General features: G+C 40.7%; 1 protein-coding gene and 1 non-coding gene across 3 annotated transcripts; both read left to right on the top strand.

Annotated features, from left to right (window-relative positions):
* The first annotated feature begins 123 nt into the window (after window positions 1-123).
* Window positions 124-16,770, top strand: atad2 (ATPase family AAA domain containing 2). 2 transcript variants are annotated; one of them, XM_032558404.1, is made up of 30 exons: window positions 290-487; window positions 1,643-1,797; window positions 1,876-1,913; window positions 1,998-2,175; window positions 3,570-3,657; window positions 3,760-3,841; window positions 4,018-4,179; window positions 4,352-4,472; window positions 4,740-4,748; window positions 5,604-5,705; window positions 5,885-5,993; window positions 6,285-6,400; window positions 6,659-6,833; window positions 7,007-7,095; window positions 7,254-7,413; window positions 7,948-8,038; window positions 8,146-8,323; window positions 8,404-8,540; window positions 8,628-8,760; window positions 9,564-9,750; window positions 10,825-11,010; window positions 11,094-11,229; window positions 11,994-12,190; window positions 12,292-12,451; window positions 13,421-13,543; window positions 13,851-14,018; window positions 14,103-14,753; window positions 16,020-16,153; window positions 16,256-16,384; window positions 16,589-16,770. In XM_032558404.1, exons 1-30 carry the CDS (start codon window positions 290-292, stop codon window positions 16,616-16,618), a joined length of 4,422 nt encoding a protein of 1,473 aa, XP_032414295.1. In that variant the 3' UTR covers window positions 16,619-16,770. The 2 variants fall into 2 exon arrangements, with proteins under 2 accessions (XP_032414296.1, XP_032414295.1); XM_032558405.1 differs by lacking the exon at window positions 4,740-4,748 and having other exon boundaries at window positions 124-487.
* On the top strand, window positions 9,881-10,014 carry LOC116717968 (small nucleolar RNA SNORA5). The gene has a single exon (XR_004338857.1). It is a non-coding gene; the product is annotated as a small nucleolar RNA SNORA5 (small nucleolar RNA).
* Window positions 16,771-17,151: the final 381 nt, after the last annotated feature.

The raw sequence follows: 17,151 nt of genomic DNA on the forward strand, positions 1-17,151 counted from the left end.
TAAAGCCTATTCAATCGTACAACAGTTGTGTTCGAAATTTAAATGAAGTTTTCGATTTGATTTAGAGTGAAAAATTAGTCTGAGCTCTGTTTGTGTCAGCGGAGGAGTAAACCTCCTGTCCACACAACGCCCTGATGACGTTTATGGCGCCAGAAATCAAGGGTTCGTAGAGGAAACAGTGTGCGTCAGCTGGAGAAGACGGCGCGTTATTTGTATTATGTTGGCGATATTGTAAACGTAACAATCGTGGACAGGTTTCTCCACCGTTTGTGGTTGTAATAAAGTCAAGATGGTGGTCCTACGCAGCAGCGGTGGTGTCGGCGCTGAACCGGTGGCCGCTATTCCAAAGAGAAGAACGACGGAGCTGGAAATGAGCCCCGACTTTCTGTCGCTGATTCCCGCGTCGCAGAGAAAGTCCGCCCGGGTGACTCGGTCCTCTCGGTCCCTGAATGACAGCTTCAGCAGCCCCGAAACCAACTTAATGAATGTGAGAACATGCGAGAATGGCACTTGTTTGGAGGATAAGTTGTGGTTAATATTAACTTAGGTGTGCTACTTTAGCTAACGCGCCAAGCTAACTAGCTCAGCCTCTGCAGCTTCTCGCCCAGCTAGAGCGCATCGCTGCTCTGTCCTTCAGGTGTAATAGAAACTTTCTTTGCGCTGTTGTTGATACGAGAGTAATGATGATTCATGAGTTATGCAGTCATCTTACACAGTAACCTAGTGCTTTTAACCTGTTTGTTTCCCGGTACTGTAAATATCAAACACAAAAATGCTGAACAATTATAACTATAATTGTTGTATCTTCCTTCATCCCCCACTTTTCAACCTGGATCTCAGACCCTAGAAACTGATTATAATCAAGACTTTTACTTTCTATAAAGTTTGAACTTGACTCAGCTCAGGTATGGGAAATATATATATATATACTTTATAAAGTGTATAAAGTATTTCTCTACTTTATCTCATAGTCTAAATATTGTATTCACCTGGTTCTTTGCCCATTGTCCAATGGGCAAACTATTCTATTTTTGAGTTTTCATCAATTCGTCCAGTCTTACTGTTTGTTTTTTGCAATATTTGTACTTTTGCAATATTCTGACACTTGTCTTTCAAAACCACCATCCACTTCTTTAACTTCATCCACTACTAAACTTTATTAAATGCAATAGTTTACTTCTTTCCTTGTAAAATTCCTTTTACTTTCCTGTCATTTTAATTTACTTTATTTCTTCTTCCTGATCTCCTTCCGTTGCCTACGTTCCTTTGGTTCTTTGCATATATTAATATTTCTTTCTTTCTATCCATTCTCCCTCCCTTTTCCTTTTCATTCTACGCCTCTTCTTTCCTTAAAGTAATTGCTTTTTTAATGTTTTATTCTTCAAACATTGTAGCTGTAGCAATATCTACCATACGTTAATACACTTTTTGTGTTGTAGATCAGAACATAAACACAAACAGTGAAAGTTGTGACTGGAAATGTCTCAATTTTTTACATGGAAAAAAATGTGCAGGAACCCTGATTTTCCAGGCTGTGGAAAATAAGGGAATTGTAGGGAGTCTAGATATCTTGAATGTCCTTAATGAGATTAAATCATCTTTGGGGTTAAATATAAACGTAAGCTCTCCGTAACTGTCTCAGGGTCACAGGAACATGAAGCAGGACGATGGAATTGGTCTCGGTCATTCCCTGAGGAGTCGAGGACAAAGAGTGAAACTGGAAGTTTCTTTTGCTGACATGGAGCCCAAGACCAACTCTCCTGTGGATGAAGACAAAGCGGACGGCTGCTGCACCAGGTGAAACGTTTGTTTATTCTACATTTGAATTCTTCCAACACAATGATCTGATTTGTGTTTTCTGTTTCTGATGACCAGGAAGTCCTCCAGGCTGCAGAGGGAGGCAAAACTCTCTGGTGAGGAGCAGCACCGCACCACTGACTGTGTGAAAGCGTTCTGTTTAATGGATGGCTAACCCTCGATGTAATTCTTCCTGCCAGATGTTCCAGATGAGGCAGAGGGGTCATCCACTCCCAAGAGGAGTCGTTTTAACCTGCAGAGCCGGGGAGTGGACGAGGAAGAGGAGGAGGATCACTCGGTTCGAAGAAGCTCCAGAATCACGAGATATAGACTGAACTCCCGCAAACAGTCGGCGCTCTATGATCGCCTCATTACCAAGTGAGTCGAGCAACATCCAAACCAGTTCTGTCGATTCAGCCCGCCTTTATTTCTCTAATTTGATCTATAATATTCATATTGACCCATAATTGTACTGAATGCTAACTTTACAGTGCCATTCAGAAAGCATACATAACATGTTTTTGTTGGCATTATATGTGATGTACACAAACAATCACCTAGTTTTTAAATAGATAGTAATGTTTTACAATATTTGTACAGTTTTATAACAGTATGTTTATCATTTGTTTTCTACCCCCCCCCCCCCCCCCCCAACTCGGACGCTGCTAAATAAAGTTTAGTGCAATTGACAATGACAACTGTCGAGTTGTGGACTCGAAAAACCTGGATTGTTGTGGAGAAATGGCGTTAAAAGAGGCAAAAGTTGTCTCTTTTGAAATCTGCCTAAAGCCATTTGGAGGACACAAACTAGATCTAGGTCTGTCGTCACTACAAACTTTGCTGGAAAAAGAAATTATTGCATTAAAATGATAATATTGTCGTTTTTGAGACCGTTTTTCAAGAACCATTTTCAAAGGTAGTGAAGAACAAAGCTTGGCTTCGGCCTACTCATTTTTATTGTAAATTATTGGTTTGCAAAATAGCGATTTATTGTGTTTCCTTCCTTTGTAATGTTGTAAATTTACCAAAATAAAACTAATCCTGATCTGAAAAATAATAACGCCACACTGGTGCAAGTACGCCCTCTCAAAGATTAATAAACTTTTAATTTCTAAAGAACAGTTAACACTGGAACTGAAAGACATTTCAAATAAATAACCGGGAAAAAAAACGGTAAATAAAAACCAAATGTAACCAAAACCATAAATATAATGGTTACGTCAGATTATGAAGACTAATGTAAACCGAATTGTACTTCAAAAAATATCAATCATTTGGCTCTGACGAGGGTAAACCGGTAAAACTGCCAGTCAGGACCTTTGGGATTATTGAGCTCATTCGAACTTTTCAAGCAATTTTTAATTAATTTATTGAGACAGGCTTAGCCAGAACTTGGCCTCTTTGGTTTACATGCAACATGCGGTGCAATTCAACCTGAAAATAGGTGGTGGCAGTATCATGCTGTGGAGATGCAGTTCTTCAGTAGGATGGACCTAAACGGAGAGCAATACTGGGAAAAAACAAAACCTTGTTAGAAACTTCAGAAGACTTGAGATCGGAAAGTTCACCTTCCAGCTGGAGAATAACTGTAAACATGCAGCCGGAGCTGCGATAAAATGGTTTAGACCAAAGCATAGTCATCTGTTAAAATAGAATCAAAGTCACGATGTAAATCAAATTAAAAATATAAAGAAAGAGGAGACGTTTTGTTCTCTGAGCGTTAAGAGACATTCCCCACACAAAAATAAATCTTTGCTCTGATTTCTTCTCAGCACCGCTGAAGCAGTTCTCCAAAAGATGGACGACATGCAGAAAATGAGACGCCGGCTGAGGAGCAGAGACAGAGAAAATACAGAAGAGGTGATGTTTTATTTTACTATTTTTTTTCTTTTACATTGCTCCTTGAGTTTGAGCTCTCCGCTGCGTCGGTCGTTTCAGGTTTATTGTGTTTCGTCCTGACAGGTTGGAGTCTACGGCTCAGGCAGAATGAGGCGGTCCCTGAGGACAAATACCAAGAGCAATAAAACCGAGGAGAAGAACCAAGGTGAGGAGAGGAAACAAGGTGGAAGTGCTTCAGAGACGCAGCCGGTACATGCCGGGATACATCTCGGCGTCGGAAAGACCCGATCGGTTTCATTTACTTTAAATGAACCTCAACTTCCTGAAGACTTTTATGTCCTTATTTACACGGTCTGTTTGTGTTTTCATTCGAAACTCAAGATGATGAAGAAGATGATGACAACAGTGAAGATGGAGAAGATGAAGAGGAGGAGGATGAGGACGGCGAAGATGACGACGAGGAGGAAGAAGAAGAAGAAAACCACCAACGATACGACTTCCGGCAGAGGAAGACTGTAGTTCTCTACCAGGCCCCGTTAGATGGTACCGCATCTGTTCAAAGGAATCACTTTAATCAATTATTGATCTCTGAAACTTGCATGAGTGTCTGTATAAAGAGCACGGCTTTTTGATGATCAATCTAAATGCGAGATAGAACCACTGCTGAGGCTTACCAACAAGCTCTTTGTAATAAATAGTTGTAATGTTCTTCCAGAACCGCGGGAGCCCAGGAAACGCAGCATGTACTTCAAGGAGCACTCGTCTCCCACGAGGCGGAGGTTCAGGTTCAGCTCCACGGCCCCCAGGAGCCCCTATAACCAAAGGAGAACCAGCAGGTTGGTTTTCTATTCGTCTGGACGTTTTTTCAGACTTTAAGTTATCAGAATGGTGCGACGGAAAAGTTTAGCGGTTTTTAAACTCCTTTGACTGTAACCTCTGCAAAACCAGAAACAGGTAGCTGACCCATGCCTAGATCTACTTCTCCTTTATTATAAAAAGTTAGCCCAACTTTCCTGAAGATCTCTACCAAAAATCTCTCCAATTCCTATTTGTCTGTTTTTTTTATTTTTTCTCATTGGCTTCCCTCCCAACCTCTGGAGTAGTTCTGAGAGGTAAGACCTTCACTGTGTCTTTGTTGGGCTCTCGGTTTGTCTTGGGGTGCTGGATGTGTTTGTTAGCATTGTAGGTGTTGGTGATGGGCTCTTTCTTCTTTTTAAGCACTTCTGTTGTATTAATACTAATGCTATCTTAATGCGTCTGAAACGATTAATCGTGAAGAATAAGTTTTTGAAATAACCGCCAACTAATTTAGTAATAATCGATTATTCGTTAACTGTAGCTTACAGACTCAAAAAAAGGCCATTTGCTGAAAAAACGAGCAGTAACTGAGCCAAAGCTGTACATAGTATATCTATATTTTGCATTTAACGTGAGATAAAAACGCCTTTGTTTGCAATTATATTTTACCCAAAACTTCTTAGGCGGTATAGTTTTAGCTTCGCCTGGTTCAAATTTACTACAGAAATGCTATGTTGTTGCATTTTAGGTAATAAAATCTTTTTCTTATTTAAGACAAAAATGATCTGAATTACTTGTTCATTTGCATTTTTTTAATGCATTTCTAGTGTTGCATAAAAATGTTAATAAAAAATCAGTAAACTGCCAATTTTTTTTATCTGATTAATCATCAGAATAACCGATTAGTAAAATAGTCTTTAGTTGCAGTCCTATATGTTAGGCTGTCACTGGAGTCCAATGCATCATATTGACCGTCACCCAGGGTTGCACAATACAAGGAAAACATACAACATGATCATGTTGGTGAATGTTGCGATGCCGATATGTTTAGGCATAAACGTATTTGGAATTGGAATTGGAAACAGGAATTGTTGGATCAAGTTTAATGGTCTGTATGTTGCATCGGAGTGAGACAGGAAAACTAATTTAACATCTTTTCTACCTGACAGGAGACGACACGCCATCCACAGCAGCGACTCCACATCGTCTTCCTCGGATGATGAGAAATTCCAGAGACGAAGGAGTAACAACCGGAGCAGGTCGGTCAACAGGTGAGAGAAACAAAAACTCTTGATTTCTAATTCTTGATTTCTATTTTGAACCTCATTCTTGAATTTTTAGCACTTGACAATGTGTCATCTGTGACTCTGTGATTACATCAGATAGAATCATTAAAATTTTGCGATCTAATGGGTTTTCTTTGTTTTGTTTTTTATTTATTTTTCGGAAGATGCCTCCCTATGAACCTCGTGAAAGAAGACCTGCTGGGGATCCAGAAAGACAGGATGAAGATCGGAGCCAGCCTCGCTGACGTTGACCCCATGCACATCGACAAAACGGTGAGCTGCAGGAAGGATGAAGTAATGCATTCAAATGCTAAACCTATTTTTTCAGCATTTTGAATGTATAGTTACAGGGTGGGTTTAGTGTGAAGCATAAGTAAATATTCATACTCCTTGTTTCATAATGGCCACAAACTTTAATGTATCTCATTGTGATTTTAGTTGACAGACTAACACAAAGTGGTCTTCACCAAGGAAATGGAAATGAGATGTATAGTTTTGTTTTTTCTTCTAACGGAAAAAGCATGGGGATGAAATCCTGACAGAAGTTTGTTTCTCCTGCTCCAGGTTCGCTTTGACAGCATTGGAGGGCTGAGCAGGCACATCTCGGCCCTGAAGGAGATGGTGGTGTTCCCTCTGCTCTACCCAGAGGTGTTTGAGAGGTTCAGAATACAGCCACCGAGGTAAAAGACATGAGTCCTGTGGAAATGGGAAAATAGTGCTGTTTGTTGGCTGAATAAAAATGCTTCAAGACGGAAGCAGTAGTGTAGTGAACTCTGATATCCATGAATTGTTCCAAAATGGTAAACTCTGGCGTTTATGGTCTCTTCTTGATATGTTTTATGTCAATCGTTTTCCTCATTCGTAAAACGTTTTCCTCCGCTTTACTGCCATCATGTCTCCTCCACAAGCATCATTTCTGTGACCCCTCTTGTTTCCAGGGGCTGCCTGTTTTACGGCCCTCCAGGCACCGGGAAGACCCTGGTAGCCAGAGCGCTGGCCAACGAGTGCAGCCAGGGGGAAAGAAAGGTGGCCTTCTTCATGAGGAAAGGAGCGGACTGCCTCAGCAAGTGGGTGGGAGAATCAGAGAGACAGCTGCGGCTGCTGTTCGATCAGGTAAACCTGAGCTCTTTAAATGACATTCTCTCTTCATCATTGTATATTTAATTAACAACCAGTTAGAAAAGAAAACACTTATCAGTAATTTGTCATGTATAATCTGGCTAAATAAAACCAGTTTGTCTCCTACAGTTATGAAGTCATGGTGACTGTTCCTGTGTTTGTTTTAGGCCTATCAGATGCGTCCGTCCATCATCTTCTTTGATGAGATCGATGGTTTGGCTCCAGTCAGATCCAGCCGGCAGGACCAGATCCACAGGTTTGGGTTCTTCTTTTGATCCAGCTGTAGGTTTGAGTGGAACCGAAACATCAAGCTAGATGCAACTCCATATCCTGCTGTTTCTACACTTCTTTATAAGGAGAGGAATTAGAAACCTGAGGATTTGTCGTTTAAAGTTTGCTCCTGTGTCTGTGTAGCTCCATTGTGTCGACCCTCCTGGCTCTCATGGACGGGTTGGACAGTAGAGGGGAGGTCGTCGTCATCGGAGCTACGAACCGCCTGGACTCCATCGACCCAGCTCTGAGGAGACCCGGACGCTTCGACAGAGAGTTCCTGTTCGGTCTGCCAGACAGAGAGGTGGGGAAGTTTTTAATCAAGCAAAAAAAATGTGCTGGGCGATAAATCGGTTTGATCAATTAATCAAATTTGCTGTTTCTGAAGATTTACATTTTGGAAAATTGAGATTTTCATTTTGACTTATCCACTTGTAGCTTTGGCGTCCTTGAACCTGGACTACAAAATCTTAGTGAGAAATAAAAATTGTGGAAAAATTGTAGATTTTATTTTTAAGTCATATTGCCCAGCCTGATAGTGACAGCAGCAATAAAACAAAACATCAACAACAATCACCTGTGTCTACACATTGTAACTTGAAATAACTCTTGTAAGATTTTATTCTTTGTAGATCATTTTTGGTTTTTTGTCAAGTATTTTTTTTCTTCTTTCTGCTGTGTAACATTTAAAGTAGATTTGAAATTTATTTTAAGACAAAAAAGTGTCATTTTGAAAGAAAATGGTTAGTTTTGAAATTGTACATTTTTTTATGTTCAAAATGTGCTGTTAAAGTTTTGTTTCTGGACACTAAACATCTTGCTTCTGTATAATTCAAAGGCAAGGAGGGAGATTCTGAAGATCCACACCAGGCAGTGGACCCCTCCGCCCTCTGAGGCCTTCCTGGAGGAACTGGCAGAGAAATGTGTTGGTATGTTTTTATGTAGAGGCAGGAAACCTTTGGAGCAACAACAGAAAGAAACATTCTTTCTTTTTTTTAAATACTATACTGATTTACAAGTGTCATCCCCGTCTAAGGATACTGTGGAGCAGATATCAAGGCGGTTTGCTCCGAGGCAGCATTGTGCGCTCTGCGGCGCCGCTACCCACAAATCTACTCTTCGTCCCAGAAGTTGGTTCTGGACGTGAACTCCATTGTCATCGCTAGCAAAGACTTTAAGTGCGCCATGTCCAAGATGGTACCAGCTGCCCAAAGGTAGAGCAACGAAACTTTGTTTTCTCCATGGGCTCTTAATCCTGCAGATGTTTTGTTGAATTTTTCCTCTTGGTCTCCAGGGCGATGGTGTCACCAGCGAAGGCCTTGATACCTGCCATCCGGCCTCTGCTGAATGCCACCCTGCAGACGGTTCTGCACACGGTGAGGCGAGTCTTCCCGCATGCAGATCAGGGACTGAAGAGGAAGAGAGAACCAGGTGCCTTTTGTTTTTTTTTTGGTATTTTTTCCACTACAAAGAAGAGCATCAACTTTATTGTCATTCTGTGTGGTTCTGTGTTTGCAGATGTGGGCTGTGGGACGTCAGATGAAGATTTGATGTTTAGTGAGGAAGAGGAGGGTGACGTCATCTCCGGTGGGCCAACCTTCCAGTCTCAGTTAAAGCTCCCCGCCGCCAGCGGCCTGCTGGACCTCAACGGGTAAATCAGTCACTCTGCCTCATAAAATAACTTGAAAGTATTTATTTACTTAAAGTATTGTGTTGAGTAAAGCGTAAGGCTGAAAAGATTAATCGGATTAATAGTTATGAATCGATTACTGAAAAAATTGTCAACTAATTTGGTAATAGATTAATCCTTATTTGGAATTTACACAATAAACGATAAACTGCCATTTGCTGAAAAATGACCCACAGAGTAGTCATTAAGCCAAAACTGTACAAAGATTAAAATAATAATGTTTCGCCTGTAAATATGCTTTTCTCAGGATTCCTCAAGTGGAATAATTTCAGTTTCATCCAGTTGAAGTTGCGTAAAAAGTCATTAATTGTTTAATCCAAAAATTAGTCATTAGATTATTCCAACACTATGTTAATGTAAAGTCAAGCATAAAGCCTGAGCTTTTCACATGTTGATGTTGAAAGTATCTTTTAGCTGCAAATGCATCCTTTGCTACAAATGATCAAGCGCTCACTAAAGAAATAATGCATTCTTGCATTTTATGCACTAAAATGTTTATTTTCTTATTTAAAAAAGGAATTGAATTATTTGTTTGTTTTCTTTTTAGTGTATTTTTAATATTGTATAAAAAAGCTTCAAGTGTTTTCTTTATTAGAATAATCATGGTGTTGCAGCCATAGCAATGCATAATTTAAATATAAATATTTCCTATAAACTGTTATAATATGGGATTATCTTTAGTGTAGCCGTTAATAATAGCCTTGCATGATTTTTGGTTAAATGTCTAAAAGTTACTCCCCGTTGCAACCCGTCTTCCCATGTAGGAGCGTGCTGAGTCAGCCGACGTCGTACCGTCCCAGGCTGCTGCTGGAGGGCCGGCCGGGCTCGGGTCAGAACTCCCACCTGGGCCCCGCTGTGCTCCACGCTCTGGAGAAATTCACGGTGTACACCCTGGACATGGCCGTCCTGTTTGGAGCCAGTGCGACGGCGCCCGAAGAAACATGCGCAAAGGTGAGAGGGAAATTTTCTCAATGCACTCTGATGTCAAATATTATCATGAAATATGTCTGCCTTCTCACATTCAAACATAACATTATAAACAACGCTCTAAAAGTCAGATTCTTTTTTTTTTTTGTTCTTTTGCAGCCTTGTCAAATTCAGTGTGTCTCTTTGGTAGACCTCACTGGCCAAAATGGCTGCCACATAAACTGTAGTTCATGGGCCCCACTTCCTCTCATAATAGCAAATGGGGACAAATCTGTACTACAGACAATCTCGTCTTACATTCATCTGAGTCCTGAAAAGGTGAACATGTGAACTTCAAGTTTAAACTGTTTATAAAACCCTCCATTAGGCTTGAGCAATAAACCAATTAATCACATGAAAAATTAATACAAGCTCGCCGGTTGCCATTTGGATGATTGTATGTTTTTCTCATGTCTCTTTCTACCAAAAACTGGATGAGAGAAATTTCTCAGTCTGGTGCGTTGGTCTCAATTTGCCTGTTTTGAAGGCTAACTCTGTTTACAGAGACTCCAGTTCCCATTTTATATGTTTTAAAATGTCTTCCAGTGTTAAATGTTTAGGTAAACTATTCCTACAAATGTATTCTTGCGTTATTATGTCATTAACATTATATTACTTGAAAATCATCTCAAAGCAACAATAACCTGTATGTCCAATCGCAGCTCTCTCATAAAAATGTATTTTCTTTTTGTAGTATTTTTTTTTTTTCCTCATAACATGCCTCCCTCCCTGGACCAGCACTGGAGAATCAGGGTGCAATAATTTCTTAAGGGAAAATTCAGTTTGGCATAAACTGAACAATTCTGTTTTGATAAACAGACCAGGTACAGTATATATGGATATCTTGAACTTTTTTAGTCGTCTAACTTTCCCTGACTGAAAAAAAGAAACAATTTTTTAAATAGTTTCTAATAACCTGATCAACCAGTATTTGCTTGGCTTTTTTCTTTTCGCTTTAATGTCCAGAATCCATTACAGTCGTACACTGACTCTTCGCGTCCTGCTTCCAGTGAGTCTGAATAGCACAACCAGAAACTGATCCAGTTTGATGCTCCCCAGATTTTTGTTGAGGCCAAGCGAACCTCTCCCAGTATCCTGTACATCCCTCACATCGGCCAGTGGTGGGAGACGGTGGGCTCTGCGTTAAGGGCCACCTTCCTGAGCCTCCTCAGCTCCGTTCCTGCCTTCTCTCCCATTCTGCTGTTGGCCACCTGCAGCGTCCATTACGACCAGCTCAGCATGGAGGTACGCCGCTGCTGCGTTTCCGGTGAGAAACGTTTATTTTATGAAAATGAGATATTAATCTGCCGTCATGTTCCGCGTTCCAGGTGCAGGAGCTGTTTCGGGTCGAGTACGGGGAAGTTTTCCGTGTCCCAGTCCCCACCAGCCAAGAGAGAAGGGACTTCTTTGAGGATCTCCTCCTCAACCAGGCTGCAAAAGCTCCAGTCTCTAAAAGAAAAGCTGGTAAGAGATTTATCTGAAATCATAATTCTGTTTAAGAAAAAAAAAAAAGAAAAACAGGGTTTGTTCAGGTGCTTGAAAGGTTTGATTAAGTTTGGAAAGTATAAAATGCTTGACGGTGCTTGATATTCAAACTGCACAGTTTGTTGCAAAGTGGAATCTAATGTGGGTTTTTTTTAGAAAATGTTATTTAAAGTTGAAACCTGATATTTTCATACATCCAATAAAAACACAGATAATTATTTTTTCTCAGTGACTGAAGTTAAATCAGACTAAACTTTTCTTGTTTTGCATCAGTTATAATCACCAAAATTATTTCTATTTGCCAAATGCCAACATTTTTTGTGACTGTCTTTGTATAAGAGCATTTAGTTTTAGCTGGAAGGTCATTTATCTTAACACAATTTGTTTGGATTGTTTCAATGTAATATTTCTAACAACTCAATGACTTATTGATCGTTCTACAGTTTACACATTAAACAAAGTGTTTTTTTTGTGCTAAATTTGTGTTTTGTTCTTGGACCAGTCAGGTGTATAATGCGAGTGTGTGTGTGTGAGAGAGAGAGAGACTTTTCAAAACTTAAAATTTAAGACCTTGTCAGTGCTGTTGAATGTGGAATGCCATCACAAAAATGAACAGTAATAAATGATATATAATAGTGAATCAAATGTCCTTTTTTAGTTTTTATCTTCAGAGTGTGGTGCTGGAAAAGTTTGAAATTCACATTTTAGCTTAATTTCATATCTTCTGAATCCTCACTTGCCAGTGCTTCGTGCGTTGGAGGTGCTGCCGGTGGCCCCCCCGCCTCCGCCTCGACAGCTGACGGAGGAGGAGAGTCGGCGGCTGGACGAGCAGGAAGAGGACACGCTCAGGGAGCTGCGGCTGTTTCTGCGCGACGTCACAAACCGCCTCTCTCAAGACAAGCGCTTCAAGGCTTTCACTAAACCCGTGGATTTGGACGAGGTAGCCGCCCAGGCTTCTCTCCTCTTGTCACTCTCAGTGACATTTTTTCTCCCCAGAAGTTTAGCTTATCCTCTATAAACGGCGTCACGTGTGTTGCGCAGGTTCCGGATTACGCCGAAGTAATCAAGAAGCCCATGGACCTGTCCACGGTTCTGTCGAGGATTGACCTCCATCGATACGGCACGGTCAGAGAGTTTCTCCAGGATGTTGACCTCATCTGGCAGAACGCCCTGGAGTACAACCCAGACAGGGACCCTTCAGGTACCAAATATACACAACATGTGCAAAGCAACACAGAGTGGAGCGTAGGAAAAAGGAAGCAGTGTAATTAATCTTTACAACAACAACAAAAAAAGTGCGGCACAGAGTTTTATTTAGCGGCAATCCAGTCCAACCAGTTGGCTTCAGGAATGAATGATCCAATTGACAAATAATCCATCTGTGTGATTTAGACTCTGTATGAATACAGCTGTTGTGTAAAGGTTTTTTAGAGGACATTAAGGAACAGTTTGATCCATTAAGGGAAAAGAGGAAAAAAGTATGACCCAACTGCAAGCGTGCCGAGACATGGCTGCCCGCTTGAACTAGCAGTGCAAGCTAAGAGATTAGCAAAAAGAAATGGATTAATGAAATGCTGTCAAACATTTTTAGTAAACAAAAATGCTACTCTGTGATTTCTTTTTCATATAAATATGGAAGCAGCAGCATGCAAAACTGAATGTGTGGAATAAAAGTCCTGAACACCATCTGGACAGTGAAGAACCCCCCCCCCCCCCCCCCCAAAACTCTGAGACTTAGAAATGATGTTAAGGTTTACCTTTACCTGGACAAACGCCCTACACACATAGCCAGAGTGATTTACGTCAGTGTTTTTGTGTCGGAGTCAACGCCTGAAACTAATCGAGAATCTGTTTTGAAAACTGACCTTCTGCCTCCACTCAGTCTGACTCAGCTGGAGCTTTTTAGGAAAGAAAAATAGCTAAAAAGTGCCTAGATGCACAAAGTGGTCAAACACATTTTTGCCTCTGGATCTTCTAAATAGAGCTGCTTTTCATTTTCCTTCTCTTCTCATTTACACACGACTTTATGTTGCTTGAGCAAAGAAAATCCTGCTGAAATACATAAGTTTGCTGTTGTAAAAGTGAAAAGTTTTTCAAGAGATGCTCTATAGATTTTTTTTAATTATTATTTTTAAATGAGCGCACTCTTGTGCTACTGTGTTTCCTGCAGATCGGCAGATCCGTCACAGAGCATGTGCGTTGAAGGACACCGTCCACGCCATCATCCGAGAAGAACTGGACGAAAACTTTGAGAAGATTTGTGAGGAGATTAAAGAGTCTCGTAGGACAAGGGGTCAGTATGTGGCTGCTTTTCTCCCACAAGTTGCCACTTAACAGTTGGCTTTAGGATCTTAGAAGTTTCTAAAAATTGCTAAAATGTGGAATTATGATTATTAATGTTATTTAAAATGAGGCAAACACGTTAGTTTTAGTTACTGAATAAAAGTGTGATTCAGGCAAGCTACAGACAAAGAACGCATTAGTTTGATCTGTAGTTTAAACCAATTGGCCCATATTATTAAAAAAAAAAAAAACATGAACATCACATTGAATTTTCTTTTATAAAGAATTGTATTTTATTTTTATTTGAACCATTTTAGGTTGCTCCACGGCCCGGTTCGCTCCCTCTTTCTACCACGTCCTTCCTAAACATCCCAGATCTGCTGCAGGTCCCAATAATTTCACCCCACAAAGTGAGCCGGTTGAACCCACTGTTGCTGCTGCCAGCAATACAACAGTTTCTGCTGTTACGACACCCAAAAACACAGGTAACAACATGCTTAATTAAAAGGGGAAAAAACCTGCAGCTTAAAGGTTTTCCGTGATATTTAAATATTTTTCTTTTGCCTCAGTGCATAAGAAGAAGCGTCGGCGAAGCCGCTGGTCCACTGGGTACATAGCAAAGAAGAAGCCCTCTTCGTCCCCCCACGTATCCAAGGATGACGCTTCCGATGAGGACGAAGACGATGGAGATGATGAGGACGAGGCTGGGAAAGAAGGAGCAGCAGAGAAGCCCAACGGAGGAATTAAAGAGGGTCTGATAGACGTCGAGCCAGGAAGTGCAGCAGATCAGGAACGTAGTTCTGAGCCGAACGGTCAGGAGGAAGAGACGGAGAAGAAACCAGGTGCTGAAGAGCAGCAAATCCGACATGACGAAGACGGACCGGAGAAAGACGGCGAAGCTGTCCAGCGTCAGTCAGAGCAGTCTGAACCTTTCACGGGAGGAGACGCAGACGAGGGCGTCTCTGTCCGCACGAAAAGGGACGACTGCGTGGAGGGAGAGGGAGACGCTCAGAACGCCATCACGGCAAACATGAGTACTACCGATCAGTCCGAGACGCAGGTGGAGAGGAGTCACTCCGCTGACCATCAGAACAGCAAGCGGGTCACAGGAGATGAAGCAGAGCTGGACAAACCTGCTGAGCCCATGGTGGTGGATGCAACAGAAACATCCACCACCGATGCAGTGGCCGCTGCCAGGAGCGAGACGGACACAAGCGCAGGTTGGTTATTCTTCATCATGTTACAAACCACTGAACAATCTGAAAAGTGTGGCATGCATTTGTATTCTGCCCTTTCGCAGCCGATACTTGGTAGAGCCGTCTTTTGCAAACTGTTTCAGCTGCAAGTCTTTTAGGGTGTGTGTCTGACAGCTTGGCACAATTTTCTGGACCTCCACAGATTCTCAATTAGATTTTGATCTGGACTTTGACTGGACCAATCTTTATGCTTTTTATATATACATACGGTGTCCAAACTTTTTGGACACCAAATCGAAAGTACTGGGGCCAATATTGTTTTACCAGTTAAAAACAAAAACATTTTGTTTTAAATATTCTCTTTACTCTGTAATGAAAAAAAATAAGACATGCAATATTTAATAAAACCAAATAAAAAAAAAAACAGAATGAAAGAGAGTCTCAGATGTTTCACTTAATAAGACAGACGCACAGATTCATAACTTTTTGGATCACATCTTTGTATGTATTTATTTTTAGTTTACTCCCAGCGACAAAATTTAGAACTTTGTTTAAAAAAACTTGCTGTATTCAGCCCAGCTTAGTGAGTGGGTGTATCCACGCCTGTTTTTACGTCAAGACTCGCTTGATGTTTGTGGCCCCATTCAACTATAATAACAAGAAAGAAAAAAACATGGCAAATAAAAAATAATAATAAAAAAAGGTCTTGAGACGTTCACAGACCATCTGAATTCATCCAAATCCATCAGTGTGTGCATCTCTAGAAGGCAAACACTGGTCATGTTTGTAGGTTTTACAGTAGCCCACTAACTTCTGTTGTTATATCACATAAAGTCAATGTAAAATACATTGAAATGTGGTTCTTTAGAAACAATTTTTAAAAAAAGTAAATAAAAACTGCTGCAAATACAGTTAGCCCGTTATCAGCCAATCAGATGACCAGATAGAATCAACGTCCTATTTTCAGCCCCCCTCTGCCCCTTCACACACTCGTCTGTTTGCCTTTGGGACTCGACTCCCAACACAACTGGCATCCATTGCTTCAGGTCTTACGAATGGGATAGTGATGCAAACAGTAACATTACTGTGAGATAACAGATTCATACAGAGTAATTTGTATGTGCCTGAGTGGTTTTTCTTTCCAACAAAAAAGTAAAGAGATGCTGTTCTTATTTCCTGAAAACACGCCAAATAAACACTCAACGTGCCGCCTCTAGATATTGTTAGAAATCAAGGAGGAGATTAAATGGTGCGCATCAGTCAGCGTGCCTCTTTTGTTTCTTGCCCCAGAGAGAAACGTGAGACGGATGAGCCGTGCCCTGAAAAACACGATGCTGCAGCAGCACGTGATCCCAGTGGACAAAGCTCTGCAGATTCTCAACGAGGAGAATCCTCCTCTGGTCGTGGACCGAGACAAGTTAAAGGTTTGTGATGTCACAAAACACTGTACTCTTATTGGGGGCGGAAAGCTTAACAACATCTCTGATTGCCTTGATCCGTTTTTTTCTTCCTTTCTTTTTAACCAGGGGCTACTAGATAAAGTAGTGACAAAGACGGAAGACTATGAAGTCTACAAGCTGGAGAAACTCTACGCTCTGCTCTGCCAGAGCATCTACAGACACAGACAAGACTACAACAAAACAGGACTGATACAGGTTAGTTTGTCCTTTTTTATTGATTTAAGAAGAGCATCGTAGGTCAAAACCTGAAATTTACAGATATTTTTAAAAGATTTCTCTGATATAAAATTCTGTTTTTGAGTTTTAATTCAAGTCCGACTTCTGTGATGTTGTTCATGGGTTAACGTATTTCATGCTAAGTAGTCGTATGTGTGCGATTTATTTTCTTGTTTTTCTCAGGAGTTGGAGCAAGAGATTGAAGACTTCTGATTCTTCAGAAGAAAACGAAGAAATCTTTTTCATACATGTAAATATTCAGACAACGGTCCTATTTTTTTGTAGAAAATGATTATATCTGTGATTTAGCTCAAAGTTTGTATCACTTCTTGTTTATATGTAATTAAAGGGTTTTCCACCTGTTATTGTGCGCTTTCCCTTTGTTGCGCGACAAAACGTTTGTTTGAACAGGCTGCACTGTCGCTACTGACAATGAAGCTTTTCTCCGTTTCTAGAAAATACTTTTTTGCACTTTACTCAAAGCAAGACTGAATTACAAAGTATTTGTCGAGGATGTGCCACCATTGTGTAAAGTTTGATATAAACGCGTATTACTGGCATCGCTGTTTAAAAACATTTACAGCACTGCAATGAAGTACAGTTTGCAATGCAGAAGCATTAACTTCCACTGCCAATTTTGAAAAACGTAGCCTTTAATTAGAGTACATTTGAATCTTTGAAAATATGAAATGGATCATTCTGGAAACAACTGAGTCATTTTTGAATCTTTGATTTCTATTTGCCTT

Source organism: Xiphophorus hellerii, chromosome 3, assembly GCF_003331165.1.
Source record: "Xiphophorus hellerii strain 12219 chromosome 3, Xiphophorus_hellerii-4.1, whole genome shotgun sequence".
Taxonomy (NCBI): domain Eukaryota; kingdom Metazoa; phylum Chordata; class Actinopteri; order Cyprinodontiformes; family Poeciliidae; genus Xiphophorus; species Xiphophorus hellerii.

Bases quoted from the DNA above. Each gene is read 5' to 3' on its own strand.
- atad2 (XM_032558404.1), top strand. From the start codon at position 290: ATGGTGGTCCTACGCAGCAGCGGTGGTGTCGGCGCTGAACCGGTGGCC. The intron at 3,842-4,017 runs GTGAGGAGAGGA...TCGAAACTCAAG, and splicing joins AACCGAGGAGAAGAACCAAG to ATGATGAAGAAGATGATGAC. The intron at 8,761-9,563 runs GTAAATCAGTCA...CTTCCCATGTAG, and splicing joins GGCCTGCTGGACCTCAACGG to GAGCGTGCTGAGTCAGCCGA.